Source organism: Arachis stenosperma, chromosome 6 (assembly GCF_014773155.1).
Source record: "Arachis stenosperma cultivar V10309 chromosome 6, arast.V10309.gnm1.PFL2, whole genome shotgun sequence".
Lineage (NCBI taxonomy): Eukaryota > Viridiplantae > Streptophyta > Magnoliopsida > Fabales > Fabaceae > Arachis > Arachis stenosperma.
Window position 1 is genome coordinate 6871884 of NC_080382.1, and position 17556 is coordinate 6889439.

Sequence of the window (17556 nt, forward strand, 5' to 3'; positions counted from 1 at the left end):
TTCAGTCCATTCCAGGGTTTACTGGTGGTCTAGGGTTTATAGTACCACTTTCGCTGTTACTCGTAGTCGTTTCATCTGGCTTTGTTTGGGATGAAGGCATGTTTGCTGGTTGCTTTGCCTAGTCAATGTTGAATGTCATATCTACATAGTCAACGCTGGTTATGTTCCACAAGTAAGCAAACATTCATGTCTATTTATCTGTTGCAGTATCCTTTCATTTTTGCTTTCCTACCTGAATTTTCGGTAATCAGTAACCGTATTGATTATTGAATTTAAGTCTGAAATTAATAGAAAAATGCTGAGCGTTGTCTCGTCTGGTGTGGTGTGTGGTGGTTACTGGAATGATGCGAATTAGCCAAATCAGACGTTGATGTGCTCCATAATTCTGTTTTATGTTGAAGCGCATAATCAATGTGTGATGATCATCAACGGAGATTGGTGTATCTGTTTCCTGACTAGAACCACCACACCACAGTATCGAAGGTTTTGAATTTGATTTCTTCTTTATTATCAATCCAACGCATACATAATTTGTTATTATCACTGTTATAGATTCCCAGCGTTCCTCCCTCATTCTGCTTTGTGAGATCAAAGACGAAAATGGAGTTCACTTTGGGCGATAACAGTCTCAAAACCTTTTCGCGATGCATCACTTGTCTCTCTCGGATTGGAAATGAGCTCGCAATTCAAGCCTCTTCCTCTCAGGTAACACAACCTTTACCAAAGCTCCCTGTATTTTAGTCTTTTAGGGCTTTCCAGCCACATTTGGTACTCAGATTTCGCTGCTAATTTGTTGTTGCAGCTTCTTTTCCACACTATTAATTCATCGCGTTCTGCGTATCAATCCATCACGTTCAGACCTGGCTTCTTTGACGTCTATACGGTTTCTAGTAACCCCGTGCAATGTAGTGTGCTTTTGAAGGTGAGGATTCATTTTTGGTTGTTTTGAATGGGCTTTGCAAACAGAGAATCATCACTCACATAGTTTGATTAGGCTGTTTGTTCTGTGCTTAGGACACCTATTTCGAATATTGATCGTTTGACCGTGAAACTACCTGATCCGGATGCTCCCAAGGTGCAATGGATATTGGATTGCTACAGTGGTAAACTTGCTCGATTAATATTGCGCCATATTTGGATTTCAGCCACTGATTGCTATAGAATTTAGTTTGGGTTATCACGGGAGACTAGTCATTTACTTGTCTTTTGTAAAAAGCTTGATACTGTAGTCTTAGGTCTCTAAATTGATGTTGCCCACAGTTTCCAGTTGATATTTTAATTGTTATGGAATTGACTCTCTGCTTTAAGATAATTTTTCTGTGGCTTATTTAATATATCAACAAAATCAAATAATAATATGGCATTTTAAAAAATTTAAAATTGTATAGCAGCAACTTCTTTGAAAACAATGAACTCAAGGGCGTCCTATTATATATGTCCTTCTATGGAATCGAGTGATAACCATTTGGGGTACTGTACATTCTGATAGGTATATCCATCTCTCATTCAACAAGTCACATATATTTGACCCTTTGAACATTTTTAAAGTTATCTATAAACTGCAGGTATGAGGAAAACCTATTGGATTACTTGCAATGTTGAACCTGACATACAGCACTTATCCCTTGATCGGCAAAAGTTTCCAAGCAACTTTATCGTGAGACCACGAGATCTGAACAGGTTACTAGGTAATTTTCAATCATCTCTTCAAGAGATCACCATCATAGCAACAGAACCTGCTTCTCTACCTCCAGATGCTGCAAATGAAATTGGAGGGAAGGCTGTTGAATTGCGAAGTTATAATGACCCTACAAAAGGTAACGAAGATTTACATTTTGTAATTTCTAGCTAGCTTTTAAAAACCTATATGTTTATTTATGACGATTTTGTGGCAGACAATGACGCGTCGCTCCATACCCAACTGTGGATAGATCCTAAGGAGGAATTTGTGCAGTATTTTCATACTGGAGACCCAATTGATGTAACTTTCAGTGTAAAAGAACTGAAGGTTAGCAAGTTACCTGCAATCTGGATTGTTGTCCTGTAATGACAGAGGACCCCCCCCCCCCCTTTTTTCTTTCTCTTCTAAGGGCTGATTTTAGTACTTTTTTTCCCTTTTAATGCATTGTGTTGCTCCTCGTCACACTGCAGGCATTTCTTTCATTTTGCGAGGGTTGTGAACTTGACATCCACTTACATTTTGAGAAAGCTGGCGAGTAAGATGTTTTAGTATATGACACAAGTTATCCTTGTCATTTTCTTCACATAAGGAATAAGTTGTCTGATTTGTGCCAAAAACGTTCCTAAGAATGAGATGGAATGCCTCTTCATTCAAAGTTATGTGTATTGCTTCGTAGTCATTATTCATGCCAGTCTGTTATTGGGCTGCAAATACATGCACGTTGGTAAATGCACAGAAACAAACTTCTCTAGATCTTTAAATAGGAGTAACATGTTAGTGGTTTTGATGTAAAAACGGGACAAAAAAATATTCTTCTTGCTTTCCATATTTTGTTCAAGGACTAATTAGTTATGGTTATGGTGTGTTATTAATCTCTGTTCTCGAATGGTAATGTCTTTGAGCAGGCCTATTCTTATGGCACCATACTTTGGTTTGGAAGATGGGTCCCACTCAAATTTTGATGGTACCCTTGTACTGGCAACAATGTTAACATCCCAGCTTCATGAAGGTGCTGCCGCAGAACCTCCACAAGTGGCCACCAGAACAAATGCTCAAAATGAAGAAAGAAATGAATCTCACATGCAGCAAGAGAACTGCAGATCAAATGCGTCTGAGCTTCCATCTGACCACACCCGTATATGGTCCGACCTCTCAGGTAACCTAAATACTGAGATGGATTGTATGTGTTTGATATAAATTCTCATTGGCATGTCCATTTTTCAGGAAGCGCCATGAAGAACATAGGTGCTTCGGAGGAAAGGCAAGCACAGGCAGAAACAGTTTTGAATGATAACGAACAAAGAGAAATTCAAAGAATCAGTAGAATGCAAATTTCAAGAGAACCATTACCTGCTGGAAATAATCCCATTGAATCTAATTCGTATCCTTGATGTTGATACTTTTCTAAATATATTAGCATCACAATTTATTGTCTTTGCATTTTTTTTGTCACTGATGTTAAAAGTGCCGCATTTCATACCATCTGCTATCTGGTAGGATCTATTATACGGAAGTTACAAGTTTTGGACTGAACCAGAAAGTGAATGAAGTTTTCTGTTTTCTTTTGTTTCTTTTTCTTGGTTTACCGTCTGGTGAAGCTTTTATTTTTATAATTGTTTAGTTGCATGTCGAGTACTTTCACTTTGTGTTTGAGTTGTGGTTTTGGAGAAGGGTTTGAATCCATTTTACTATTTCAATACTTTCATCTCTTCAAAGCCTCAACTCAACCACTCACTGAAGCGCTTGTAGCGGTTATGTGTAGTGTACTTATCAGTTATCACTTGTCGGTCTTTACCCTGACTGATGAATTAGCTGCCTACCAACTAAAATGGATCATGCACACGGGCCACAAGGTTGGTTCATTGGAGTGGCTAATAACAAAAACTAATAAAATTATTGTCCTCCAGTAACTAAGATATTAATTAATACATTTATCCAGATGTGGCACAGAATAATGATCGAGGGTTTTCACAGCATCACCAAAGTAATTGGGTAGGGGCTGAAGAGGATGATGAAGATGATGGGGATGGGGATGGGGATGAGAATGAGCAGTACATCCAAGCAACACCACCATATTATGAAGAAGTTTAGAATAGTAACCTCTCAGATAAGAGTAAAGGTCCACCATTATCTTGGTTATTGCTCATGCTTTATTTTGTAACATGCTTTATCTCTTGAAGTTTTTCAATTTGAGCCAGTTACACTTCATTTGCAGGATCTTTGGTGGAAGCTTCCACTCAGCCGAACGCCAGAACCTTATTTTCGTGACATGATACTTTAAAGTTCATCTTGGCGAGAGAAGTATCAAAAGAACTAGGATTTGGGAAGTAAATATACTCACAAGTCAGTGTTGACAGCGACATGTTCCTTTTGTATCGAATGATTCTTAGGGTTGGTTTTCTTTACCATGCTGCACCCTGCTTCTCTGAGTATCTTAGGAGGGTTGTATTTTATTTTATTTTTGACATTATTTGTGTATAGCAGCAAAGAGTTAACGTTTGTTTGTAGCTATTACTCCCAAAAAACTTAACTACAATTCAAAGAAACATCACTATCTTCAACTTTCGTGCTTTCTCACACTTGATAAAAATTATATTATGCATCGACTAATGCATTCGATGGCGCATTTCCGAATTTATTTCATTAAAAGGATAAACCACACAAGTATTTCATTTCCCAAAGGTCAAGGTATAAGATAAAAATAAAAATCAGATTGACAAACAAGTTTTAGAAAAGACAAAAAGCAATTTCCGTTGCCGGGAATCGAACCCGGGTCTCCTGGGTGAAAGCCAGACATCCTAACCGCTGGACGACAACGGAATTATTGATTTTTAAAGCCAATAGTATAAAGTTTTCTTGTCAAAAATGAAAGCATCTTGGCTTCCTCCGACAAAGATAAGTGTGTTCTCCGTAGGCATATATAGTTTTGAATGCCAAATTCCTGTTAACCTTATGTAAGGTTTAGATTCGTCTATATGAAAAGAGAACTTGAGATTTTTTTTTTTCTGGGATTGTTTTCCTTTGTTATTACTGCTCTTCAATGCTTACTATAAACAAAAAAGAATGTATTAACATCAAACTAAATAGCTTTAACAGAAAGAAGCTGAACAATAATAAAATGATATTAAATTACAATTTTAATCTCTATTTAAACCTTCGTATAGAAGTTGAGTTGAGTTAATTTTGTAAAACATGAAATGAAGCATGTCATTAATAGACATTTATCGCTATAATTCAATTCAATTAAGGATAACGATCTGATTATTGTATTGTAAAGTAGTGCATTTTTTGGTTGTTGGATCTTCAAGTGATCATATGGAACAAGTGAAAAATTGTAAGTTATTTTATTAAAATAATAATATAGTTCATATAAATAATAAAACTAATTCTAATTATGGTGAGTTAAGTATGATGGTTGTTATTCGATAAAAAAAAATAAAATAGTAGAATTTTAAATAATAAGTAAAAGGTATCTCTTCCTTCTCTTTTTAGAACAAAAATAATAGAGGTTATATTTTCATAGAAAATAATATAATAAAAAAATACTTTTAGACTCAGTTTGGGTAAATAACTTAAATAAGTTCTTTTGAAAAATGAGCTTAAAACATAAAGACTTTTATTAATAGTAGCTTATAAATAAGTTATTTTGTATTTGGATTTTTAGTTATAAAAGTACTTATTTTAAAGTTGTAGCGTTTGGATAAATAACTCAAAAGATAATTTTTTTTTTTACAAAAGAGAATAAATATTAAAATAACGATGATAACAAATACTTTTCAATGTTGAATGTTGATTTTACATAACCTAATCACTAATATTGTGTATGATATGGTAGGTGAAAATAAAAAATAAATATAAAATGTGTGTCAATGTATATTTTATTGCTGTTTTTATTTTTTATTTTTATTCCTATTAGAACTCTCTTCTCCTTTACTGAAGTCAAGAACTTGTTATAATTAACTATAAAAATAATAATAAGCTATAAAATTATATATGAAAAAAATAAAATTAAAACTGAAATTTCATACCACACTTGAATACAAATTTAATAATAAAAAATAGTGATAAAATGATAAAAAAATATTTAGAAGGAATATATGCAGTAAGTTGTTCAGATGTAATATTGTCTGAAAATATGGTGGAGGATCAATACTTCCATCAGATGTTTCATTACGTAAAGATAGTGAGACTTGGAACATTGCGTGAGAATGATGTGGAATGCCAGTGCTTCTAGCAGACCTTATGTGAAAATGGTGATGAAGAGTCAGTATTTTTCATAGAATCAAGAAGGAAAGTAAATTTTTTTGTTTTAAAATTAATTTTTTTAAGTAAGTGGTAGAATGACTTATCGAGAAGTAAGAAGTCATATATTTCTACTTCTTCAAAAAGTTGCAAATTAACTTTTTGGGAAGTTAAAAAAATTTTTTAAAATAGTGCCAAACACATAGATTATGACTTTTCATAATCTAAAAGTTAAAAAAAAAGTAACTTCTACTACTTCCCAAACGGACTCTTACTCAATACAACAATTAATTCTCTATGTCATCAATGAAAAAAAAAAAAAACTAAGAGCAGTGGAAGTACGGTGTGTCCATGACTCAAAAATCACTAGAAACAATAAAAGTGTAGTGTGTCCATAATCCACAAGTCACAAGGGTCAAAATTAGGTTCTGTCATCAAAGAATAACTACAAGCTAAGAACAACATCTCAAAAGTCAATGACATAGATCTGGATATGTTTTTGAGTTATACTCTTATGACGTAATAATTATAAATTTTAAGATATTTTATTGATGTTAGAAATAATTTTTGAATTAATGGTAGAAATAAAAATTAACATAAATTATTTATGTAACAACTTATATTTCTAGTAATGGACTTTTTGAGTTTCATATTTTAGGAATTTGCAAAATCTAAGTGATACGTTAGATTCTATTTGACGAATTGATTTCGAATAAGCAAAAAAATAAATAATAATATTTTATTATAATAATATTTTAAGATAAAAATATTTTAACATATTAATATTTTATTATAGTGATATTTTATAATAATAACATAATAATCGAGTCTAAAAATTTACGGACACAAATTAATACTAACACTCTTGTTATTAGTATCATTTATACTAATAGTTCATATATTTACTTTAGGAATATAATTATTAGTGATATGCTTTATCTAACTTTAGTAATTAACTCTTTAATAATATTTTATTATTAAAATTTTGAATCACTTCTCGAAACCCATGCCCCCATGCTTCAGCCACCTCTTGCTTCTTTTAACTTTTTGGTACGATATCTTGAGAAATCACTTGCTTCTTCCAATCTCTTCTAGTTTCCAGAGCTTCCAAAGAAAGAAAAAGAGAGCAAAATTCAAGTAAACTCCCGTAGTCTCCTTAAGCTTCCATATTTGATCATTTGGTTCTAAAATTTTAACAAAAATTTTAAATTAGATTAAAATGTTTAACTCTTTTTCCTCTTCACAACTGTACCCGATTTTTTAAGATGAGTTAAAATATCGTGTTGTACGCTTTTATTGAAGGTTCGACCATAACTAAATCATGGAAGAATTTAACATTGTTGACGTTCTTACTTAGAAACTCTTGTTTAGACATTTCTAAGAGCAAGAATCTCTTAATCCCAGCTTGAGAAAGGTGAGAAATCTCTTCCTGAATTTATAATGAAGATTTGGTCATCATGAGTTATATGTTTAAAAGTTACTTTGATTTAACATTAGGAAGGAAGCGAGCTAAAAATCGTTCGGAGAAAACCAGTTCTTGGAAGTTAAAACGAAGAAGTAAGGTTCCGTAAATTAATAATGATTTGAATGTGTTCTTGATGCCTGAATGATGGTTGATTGTTAGATGCTTGAAACTAAGTATTTACATAATGTTTTAACGTATATTTCGTGGCTGGAATATTGAATGCTAGGTACCGTCCCCTAAAATCTCATGGAATTGAAATTTATGGGCGCTGAGCACCCAATCCATTTACACAGCAGGGCGCCGAGCGCCCTCCCTTGACAAATACATGGGCGTTGGGCGCCCACTCCTTAAAATACCATGGGTGCTGAGTGCCCCACAATATGTAGTCCTGGGTGCCCAGTGTTGAGCGCTAGGCGCCTGTGTCTTGTGACAAAATTTCACGCTTCTAAGGTACTGAGTGTCAATTTGGATGCTAAACACCAAACATTGTGACTTGAAGCGCTGAGTGCCCATCATTGTCGCTAATCACCTTAGCACAAATTAATGAAATTTCATAAATAACTAAAAAAATATATAATTTAGTGAAAAATTCAAAGATAAAAAGGTAATGAGTTAAAGGGTTAAAATATAATTAATCAAAGTTTAGGGATTAGAATACAAATAATTAAATTCTTGAGGTTAAAGATTAATAGTTAAAAGTTAAAGAATATAAAATGAATTAAAGTAAAAAATGAAGACATAAAAGTAATTAAAGTAAAAGACGTAAAAAGATCATTCAAAGTCTAGAACCTAGAGGTTCTCTTCATAAAAGACCTAAAGTGAGACAAGAAGAAAAAATAAATATTAGTTAAGACATTAAAAGAGAGCAAAAAGAAGAAAAGACAAAGCCATGAATAAACAAAAACAGATTGAGAATTGACAACCAAAAGGAAAGACTAAGAAAGAAAAACAGAAGAAATAGAAAAAAGGGTTACAAAAAAGGACAAAGGAAAGGTGAATGTCGATTTTGGGCTTTGAAGTCAAACGTATAGTAGGGACGCCTACAACTAAGAACTGTTTTTCAGGGGTATGCATATTTATATTAAAGTCAACTGATGTGGTTTACGCCATACAACTTAAAGTCAATTGATGTGGCTTCAGCCATACGACTTAAATGCAACTGATGCAACGAAAAAGTCATATCTGGGACTTGTTCTCAGATAATGTTGAGTTGCAGGGTGTAAACTGATACATGAGCTCATGACTTGCACAGGACAAATCGATACGTGGTGTTGTTTTGTATTCTTTGATTGTATAATATTTCTCTGTATTCTACTATTTGTTTGTTAAACCTCAAAGAATAAAAGAAATCTACTAACAACCCCAACCTTACTAAGAACTCCCAAGTTCTTACCCTTTTTTCCCTTTGATATGGAGCACCGACGATCCAGAGATGATGTATGCTCGTGCAGAGGAGTAGTGGGCAATATTTTGCTTTTGATGACATTCAGCTTGTCCCAAGTTTTAAAGACCTAGAATGTCTTTTCATTGCTTTTGTAGTGTAGAGAGATTAGGTGAGTATAGAGGTTCGGCTAGCTTGGGTGCCAACTTAAGGATTTCTTGGATAGGTCAGAGTCCGTGATGTTGTATGTATATGTATATAGTTATTATCTAGCTACTTCTAGGAGTATCATAACGAAGAGCTGGATAACTGAGTGTCGTTAATTGCTTTGAGATGTATATATGTCTAGTTGTTTATAACTGTTTCATTTATTATTACCTGTGATTTTATCTTTAAATATTTTTGCGTATAAAACTAGACATTTTCAAAAAACAACCTCGCAACATAACTACATTTTTATAACGAATCAGGCTCATATAATAAATACTAGCTAAAGTTAAGAAAAACAAGTTAGTAACGCTTAGTTTTTAGTGTGATTATGATATGCTAGAAGTTGGATCGTTATAATTTACAAACTCATCATTTTAATGGTTGAATAGTTATTATATATTTTTTGAGCATCCTAACAAGATTTTTGTGCATGAAAAAATATTAGGATCAATAGCATTCATTATTAGAATTATTTAGTATATTTGAATATTTATTGTAAGATATTACGTTTTTATTATTTTGATTCTCTTAACACTTATAAATATCTTTGTATATTGTATCATTCTCATACAACTTGATTACACACAAATTTTTTTTCTACAGCTCTCTCTTACCTTTCTAATATGGTATCAGAGTCATGGTATCTTCCTTTAAAATGATAAGTTGTTTTTCTTCTAGTAAAATCACCGTATTTTTTACAATTTTTCTCCGTCATTTTTTGTCACTACTTTCATACTTTCTCACCTCATCGATTAATCCATCCTCCATGTCTTATCTTTATAAGTCTAATGAGCCAAACACCACTGTCATTCGCTGTCGCACACGCCTCCACGTAGCATTAGAAGCTCCATGTCCACCTCTAATACGCGGGTAGTAAATTAGTCATACTAAATTTATTAACCAAGATTGACGTCTAGCAACATTCCTTAACGACCCGATAGTATGAAGTAATATATTTTTACTAAGAATTCGAGAAGAATAAAATATAATTCCTTCCATCTTTTTAACTATTGGTTAACCCTTAGAGTATGGTTTAATTTTCAAACTCTAACTTGTTACCATTATTATAATGAACCGTGAATGACTTAAGAAACTCATTTCTTCATTCATTCAATCCTCTTGACCAAGATTTTATTCATCCCAGTCATTATAATCATAGAGCTTAAATTCTTTACCGAGAGTTGACAGATTCTTTATTGACTAATCATTAATTCTACAAGTATTTAAATTATACTCAATGTCTATTCAACTAGCATCCTAGAGTATTAGGTATCCGGAATCAAAGTATAATAAATATATATATTGTCAATTATTACTATGATAGCCGCAAGTCAAATGAACTCTATTACTATATTCATTTTGAGAATATCTTATTGACAAATATGCGGTAATTATAATCATTAGGAATTCTCAAAGTGAGTCAGTTCAATGGTGATATATCTATATGTACAATCTATATATATAATCTATTAACTTCATCCAATAAAGACCATTATACATATATTGATCTTTTCGGATTATAATATTTTTTTTAATAATCCTATGACCAAGAATAATTTAGATTGAATTATAAAATATTTATCTCTCAATATTATGATCACTATTACAATGATAAATTTTTAAATTTCAAGAACCTTATTATATTAACAATTTAATATAATAACAATAACAAATTATTTGACACATGATTAATTAGATTGTGGTCATATTATTTATTCTCAACACCGCATCTGTTGATGTCACCTAAGGCTGAGGCAGTATGCTAATGTGATATTCTCTTCCAATTCAATAATGTCACGTGTTAGCATACTACTGACGTGGTACTTCTGTGTGGACCCCAACTAAGATATTTTAGTGTCCTATTTTTTATTTTGCCCTTTGTTTTTACTATTTTTTATTTGATCTTGTTGTTTTTTCATTTTTGTGGGATATTTACTATTTTCATGGAAAAATTATATATTTTTCGTCACCTTTCGACAGTTTGTCATCCTTTAGCAATTTGCCATCTCTCAACAACTCACCACCTATTCAGTAGTTTTTTGATAGTTTATCATCTTTTCAATAATTTGTCACTTTTTTGGCAGTTCTGCAATTTGCCATATTTATGATAGTTCACCATCTTTTTGACAGTTCGCCACTTTTCTGTCAATTCCGTCTGTGCTCGCTTCCGATAGTTCCATCTAAGCTTTCTTTCGATAATTTTACATGAGCTTTCTTCTAATAATTCTGTTTGCACTTTTTTTTGATAAATTTGTTTGCACTTTCTTTTAACAGTTTCATCTACATTTTGTTCTAACAATTTTTGTCTGTGATCATTCCATCAATTTTTATAATTTTTTTATTTTATTATTTTAAATAAATTTGAAACATCTATTGTTAATTGAGTTTGAGAAAATATATTAAAATAAATTAAAATTAATTATATTTATTAAAATTATTTTATACTAGTATTTTTACCCGTAATATCATTATGGGAATATAAATTTTTTAAAATTGTGGTCCACTTTGTTCTGACGGTATAGATTATGCATGACACAAAATTTATAAAAAATAAGTTGTAAATTAATAAAAGTCTCTGATTAAGAAGACCAAAGTATCTATAGATAAAAAATTAAATAATAAAATTTTTAATTATTATTTTTATTTAAAAAAAATCTAATTTTTTATTAATAATTGGAGGAAAACATTCTCGTAAGAATGTTTCACCTCAATTCAAATAAAGCAGTGCCAGAAATTGTACCTTTTATTAACATGCTTTTGTATTTAGCTTTGGTTGTTGGTTATACTTTGGATTTTCTTTGGTTATTGTATTTGTATCCACTTCAAACACCTTTCTTTTGGTTATCTCTTTATATATTGTATCACTCTAATGTCATTTCAAGATAACAATAGACTTTAACAGTGAAATTAATCATTGTATATAATACTTATGTTACTGATGTAAGGTTAAAAACAAACAAAAAGAAGCACATGATATATTTATTTCACTTTTTTTTTTTTGTTTAGAAAGCTAAAACAAGATTTAGAGCTGATATTATTTATTAGAAACTCATGCACTAAAAGTTGACATTTGCTTTTAACTAAACTTAAGTGTCTCAAATTCGCATAATAAAACTAAAAAAAAAAAGTGTTTGCTAGAAGACCTAATGCCGGTTTTAGGATCACTAGTTAACGAATTAAATTAATCATGTTTTTGGTAATAAACTAATAATGTTTGCTGACTATTTGTGTAGGTGGGTAAGTGATTTTATCAAGAGGACTTGAGGTTGAGGGTTGTTTTCCTTCCTTTATCATGCTAACTTTTGTTGTTACTAATCAACGTTTGACCCACTATCATAGCATGCTTATGTTGCATGCTTTTTTGTTTCTGTTTGTTTGATTGAAGAGCTTTACTTATGTGTTCTTAGGATTGAGTGGACTTATATTAAGACAACTTGAAACGTTTGTTTGATTTAATGCAAAGTATGTGTTTTTTTTTAATAATGTGTTGAATATGTGGGCTAAAAGAGGCCTTTTAATGCAAGATTTCAGTTTGTATATTAGCATTGTTCAACTCTTTGGTTATTTTGTGTATATATCTTGAATGGAGTTTTTTTTTTCAATAAATCAGGTTGTATAATTTTTAAGAGAATGCAAATAATGAATTTAGTCATCAATAACATTTTGTTGAAAAGTAAGGAAAAGTCTAGGGCCAATAATTTTAATGAATTTTAGTCAGTATGTAACCAGTAGAGAAAGGTGAACTATTAGATAAAATCTCACACCATTAAATCATTATTGATGGTTATTTGATGACTACTAATCACAAAAATTACTGTCCCTAACATTGCTCATTATAACGATATTTTAATGTTTTTATTTATATTTTATTATAAAATAATTTTTTCAAACTGTCGAACCAATTAAATTTATAAATGAATGAATTAATAACTAAAATCGTTCAATACTCGATTCGGTTTTCAAAACCTTGGATTGAATACACAATTTTTTTCCGCAGTGCTCTCTCTTATTAAATTCTTTGACATTTGTATTTTACTACCATGTGCTGAATTATCTATTATTTAGAAAGGACAAGAACAAACATAAGTACAAAGTGGCTTGGACTGACATGGACTTTTCTCTATTCACAAAGATCAGGATAGATATTCCAAGCGAATAAGCAACTCACAATAATCTTATTATAATCAAATAATAAAACCAATCATTCATTCAGGCTTTACTCTATTACCTGGGAGTTCAATTATTTCAGTGTAGCGAGAGTACAAGAATCTCAGCTACTCTATAATGGCGGAAATCAAAGGCGACCATAGACTCGATGTTTCGGAAGCAGTACCGTCTGATGATTCCGACAAGAAACCGCCAAAGACAAAGCGCGTTGCGTCGCTAGACATCTTCCGAGGTCTCACTGTTGCGGTAACTAACTTGTTTCTTCTCTCTCTCCGTTAATTAGCTAAGTTCACAATAGAGAAATACGATTTGATTAGCTCATTAATGTTACCGTAATTAATAAGTGATGCAGTTAATGGTGTTAGTTGATGATGCTGGAGGACAATGGCCGATGATTGGTCACGCGCCATGGAATGGTTGCAATCTTGCCGATTTTGTCATGCCTTTCTTTTTGTTCATTGTTGGCATGGCCATTCCACTTGCCCTCAAGGTTAGACAAATCTGATGGCTAACAAGTACTTTACATCAAGGACGGACCTAGAGGGGACGAGTAGTGGCCTCGGCCCCCTCCAAAATTTTTAGAAATTATATTTATATATGAGATATGTATTTAAAAAAATAAAAATATTATATAATTTAATATTTTTATATGTATTATTTTTTATTATGTGATAAATTTATGTCTTAATTGTTTAATTCACTAGTATTTTTTACTTAACTAATTTAATATCATACCCTCAAGTCTTTTGTAACTTTTAAATTAGTTTTATATAATAATCTTTATATATATTTAAATAAAATCATTTGTTTATTTTATATTAACATATTTAAAATTTATATTATTATATTAATAATAACTTACGTAGTTATATTTTGATAATCACATTATGAACTTTAGATATTTTTTTCTTATAAAAAATATTTATTTTTCTTTTAAATTTAGGTTGTTGAAAGAAAATTTTTTATAAAAATATCTTATATCTTGTATTTTATAAAGGTATTGTATCTTTCAAATAATTAACAATTTATCATTCATTTTCAAATTTTCAAAAATTTTTGAAAGAATTAATTTTAATTAATAAGACATGTGATCATTTTTAACTAAACATGCTATAAATTATTGATACTTTATAATTTTATAATGTACAATTGATATTGTTATATTTTTTTTATGTAACTATTATATTAAAAATAAAATTGTGAAAAAAAATTTATAATTATATATATATATATATATATATATATATATATTTGATAAATTTTTTAAAAAATTAACTCTAATAACTATATGTTAATTATTTTTATGGAATGAAAAAAATTTTATCTAAAATTCGGCCCCTCTATATTAAACTTTCTGGATCCGTCCCTATTTACATCTATGCCTTCTTTAATTGTCAATGCTTCATTTTTTTATGTTCAGAGAATACAAAATAAACTTGTAGCTGTGAAAAAGGTCATAGTTAGAACAATCAAACTCATATTCTGGGGTTTCCTCTTACAAGGTTAGATTTTCTCTTGACACAATGAACATGCAATACTCTTTTTGTCTATGTCTGATAAAAACATGATTGAAAAATTTCATAAGCTTCACTCATCAATATTGACAATGTGAAAGTTATTTTGTTAACTTGTGCTGTAATTAATGAATCTAAATTTCATATGAGCAAGTCCTCTCTTAGATAAGACACATCTTAATGGTTTATTTTGATGATGGACCTCTATGATGAAGGTGGTTTCTCACATGCTCCCGACGAACTAACATATGGAGTTGACATGAAACGAATAAGGTGGTGTGGCATTCTTCAGGTGAGTGTAATAATTTTTCTGCTTTTCATAGAGCATACTATATAATTTAGATAATACAATTGAGTATAGTTAATACTTTTATTAGAGAATTGCACTAGCATATTTGGTTGTAGCAATGGTGGAGATATTTTCAAGAAGTGCACAAGCTAGAGATCCAGAACTGGCACCCACCCACCTTTCAATATTCAAATCATACTATTGGCATTGGTTAGTCTTTGACATTATGGTTATGGTTGATTACCAATATGAAATGCTTTTGAACATTTTATTTATTAAAATTTCAGGGTGGTGGCTGCATGTATACTTACCATTTATTTGGCTTTACTTTATGGAATTTATGTTCCAGATTGGATTTTCACTGTCCATAATCCAGATAGCATATATAATGGAACAACTTTTACTGTAAGCTTCCAATTGCATGCCTCTGATTCGATGATACTCCAATCTTTAATAAACATTTTTTGCTCACTTGCTATTTCAAATTTAGGTGAAATGTGGAGTCAGAGGGAAATTAGATCCCCCTTGTAATGCTGTGGGATACATAGACAGAGAGGTGCTTGGAATCAACCACATGTATAAGCATCCAGCTTGGAAGAGATCACAAGTGTGTTGCAACTCTAATTTTTAAACCAGGCACTTCTTGTTTCTACTACAAATTTGAAAACAAACTTTGCAAATGAGAGTTTCAAACTTTCAATGACTTACTGCCTTTTCCTCAGGCTTGCACCGAGAAATCACCTTTCGAAGGGCCATTTAGGAAAAACGCTCCCTCATGGTGTTATGCTCCTTTTGAGCCAGAAGGAATCCTAAGGTCTGTAATTAAAAATGTCTTTACATAGTTTGAGTTTTGATGACATGTAATATAATTATGATATGCAATTGCAGCTCAATATCAGCTGTTCTGTCCACAATCATTGGATTGCATTTTGGATATGTACTCATACACATGCAGGTGATGAAGCCTTTGAATCAAAGCAATTATCTAATAATCTTTGATTTTTCACATCTCTTCAACTTGTGCTTACTCTTTCAGTTATGTAATTTTTACCATAGGATCATCTTTCAAGACTGAAGCACTGGATTCTCTTGGGTTTATCTCTTCTTACTTCAGGACTTATTCTTCACTTCACTCATGGTGAACTCTAATTAACCAAGTGTTCAGCTGGAATGTCTTTACTACGTATTGTAAACCACTCACATGTTACTTCTTCGTGCGCCGCAGCCATTCCTCTGAATAAGCAATTGTATACACTAAGCTATGTTTGTGTAACATCTGGAGCAGCAGCATTAGCATTTTCAGCCTTCTATACAATGGTATTATTATATACTATGAAAGTTCTAGTTGCCATTGTATCATGAGAGTGATAGATATTATCTTGTACAATGGATTGTTGCATTGCAGGTTGATATTTGGGGCTTGAAACTCTGGTTCATGCCTTTAAAATGGATTGGCATGAATGCCATGTTTGTGTATGTTATGGCAGCTGAGGGCATCTTTGCAGGATTCATCAATGGATGGTATTATGATCACCCTCATAATACACTGGTATTGTTCTTTCTTGTTTGAGTTCAATTATGAATAGATACACTATGTCTCTGTGTTTGATTTGGTTTTTGTGGAGACAGGTATATTGGATCCAAAAGCATGTGTTCATCAAGGTGTGGCATTCAACCAAAGTTGGGATTCTGCTTTATGTAATATTTGCTGAGATCCTATTCTGGGCCGTCGTCGCAGGCATCTTGCACCTATTCGGCATATATTGGAAGCTTTAATTAATTTGAATTGTAATTAGAGTAATAACCATCTCTTGTGACTCTATATACCATCATCTTGTTTGTTATTAAGTTCAATGTTGGAATCCTTTAGTAAAAAAAAAATAATCAATGGTATTCCTAAAAAGGAACCAACTATTTATAACTAATATCAACTAACTTTTTCGCATTCATTTTTTGACTTATATTATTCGAACATCTAAAATCATATAAAAAAAGAACCAGAATCTCAATAAGAAAATACATTTGAAAGTAAAATAAAATATTCAAAGCAAATGATGATTTTATTGGAAGCCATCAGATAGATGAGTGAGGTGTTTGAAAATTGAAGTCAAATTTTAATAAATGTGCGGAGAAAACACTCATTTAAAAGAAAAAGGAACAACATTAATTAAAATTAGGGCACATGTTAGCAACTATAAATTTTATTTTTTTTATAAAAACCTTTTTAATTAGTAGCTCTAAGTTGTACCTTTAGAATACGTATTAACTTTTTTATTTTTTACAGCACTTCTTAGTTTGGTAATTTAAATACTAATTTGGTATAGATTCGAATTTTGTCTAAGAGTTTGTCATTGGCTAATGGATATACAATATACACAAGACGAAATTTGAACTCTCAGTATTTGTTTAAGCGAACCAATAAATTAACCATTAAACGAATCCAAATTGATTAGAAGTGTGCTAAGTAGATACTATGAAAATTAACATCCTATACCTTTTTGGTTTTGGACAGTAACATCCTATACCTTCTCTATTTGAGCCAACCTCAAAGGGCTAATTTTAGGGTTTTCTTTTTTTTGGACCTGGGCTAATTTTTTATTTTGAAAA

The 17556-nt window shown here is 31.4% G+C and overlaps 2 protein-coding genes and 2 non-coding genes across 6 annotated transcripts; 3 read left to right on the plus strand and 1 right to left on the minus strand.

Annotated features, from left to right (window-relative positions):
• The first annotated feature begins 4 nt into the window (after positions 1 to 4).
• LOC130935758 (uncharacterized) lies at positions 5 to 4242 on the plus strand. 2 transcript variants are annotated; one of them, XM_057865641.1, is made up of 12 exons: positions 5 to 172; positions 553 to 705; positions 803 to 922; positions 995 to 1103; positions 1566 to 1817; positions 1896 to 2008; positions 2152 to 2216; positions 2587 to 2837; positions 2906 to 3062; positions 3494 to 3534; positions 3621 to 3800; positions 3897 to 4242. In XM_057865641.1, exons 2-11 carry the CDS (start codon positions 601 to 603, stop codon positions 3770 to 3772), a joined length of 1365 nt encoding a protein of 454 aa, XP_057721624.1. In that variant the 5' UTR covers positions 5 to 172; positions 553 to 600; the 3' UTR covers positions 3773 to 3800; positions 3897 to 4242. The 2 variants fall into 2 exon arrangements, with proteins under 2 accessions (XP_057721624.1, XP_057721625.1); XM_057865642.1 differs by having other exon boundaries at positions 3621 to 3794.
• LOC130938697 (small nucleolar RNA snoR127) lies at positions 337 to 460 on the plus strand. The gene has a single exon (XR_009069852.1). It is a non-coding gene; the product is annotated as a small nucleolar RNA snoR127 (small nucleolar RNA).
• A 187-nt stretch (positions 4243 to 4429) lies between the features above and the next one.
• Positions 4430 to 4501, minus strand: TRNAE-UUC (transfer RNA glutamic acid (anticodon UUC)). The gene has a single exon. It is a non-coding gene; the product is annotated as a tRNA-Glu (tRNA).
• An 8608-nt stretch (positions 4502 to 13109) lies between these two features.
• On the plus strand, positions 13110 to 16876 carry LOC130935658 (uncharacterized). 2 transcript variants are annotated; one of them, XM_057865505.1, is made up of 13 exons: positions 13110 to 13392; positions 13499 to 13636; positions 14567 to 14648; positions 14876 to 14952; positions 15038 to 15159; positions 15237 to 15354; positions 15440 to 15556; positions 15672 to 15763; positions 15838 to 15904; positions 16006 to 16087; positions 16175 to 16266; positions 16355 to 16498; positions 16579 to 16876. In XM_057865505.1, the coding sequence occupies exons 1-13, from the start codon at positions 13264 to 13266 to the stop codon at positions 16723 to 16725; spliced, it is 1407 nt and encodes a 468-aa protein (XP_057721488.1). In that variant the 5' UTR covers positions 13110 to 13263; the 3' UTR covers positions 16726 to 16876. The 2 variants fall into 2 exon arrangements, with proteins under 2 accessions (XP_057721488.1, XP_057721489.1); XM_057865506.1 differs by having other exon boundaries at positions 13112 to 13392; positions 13491 to 13636.
• The last annotated feature ends 680 nt before the right edge of the window (positions 16877 to 17556 follow it).

Bases quoted from the DNA above. Each gene is read 5' to 3' on its own strand.
- LOC130935758 (XM_057865641.1), top strand. From the start codon at position 601: ATGGAGTTCACTTTGGGCGATAACAGTCTCAAAACCTTTTCGCGATGC. The intron at 923-994 runs GTGAGGATTCAT...TAGTTTGATTAG, and splicing joins AATGTAGTGTGCTTTTGAAG to GCTGTTTGTTCTGTGCTTAG. The intron at 3,535-3,620 runs GTTGGTTCATTG...ACATTTATCCAG, and splicing joins TCATGCACACGGGCCACAAG to ATGTGGCACAGAATAATGAT.
- LOC130935658 (XM_057865505.1), top strand. From the start codon at position 13,264: ATGGCGGAAATCAAAGGCGACCATAGACTCGATGTTTCGGAAGCAGTA. The intron at 15,355-15,439 runs GTAAGCTTCCAA...TTTCAAATTTAG, and splicing joins ATAATGGAACAACTTTTACT to GTGAAATGTGGAGTCAGAGG. The intron at 16,499-16,578 runs GTATTGTTCTTT...TTGTGGAGACAG, and splicing joins ATCACCCTCATAATACACTG to GTATATTGGATCCAAAAGCA.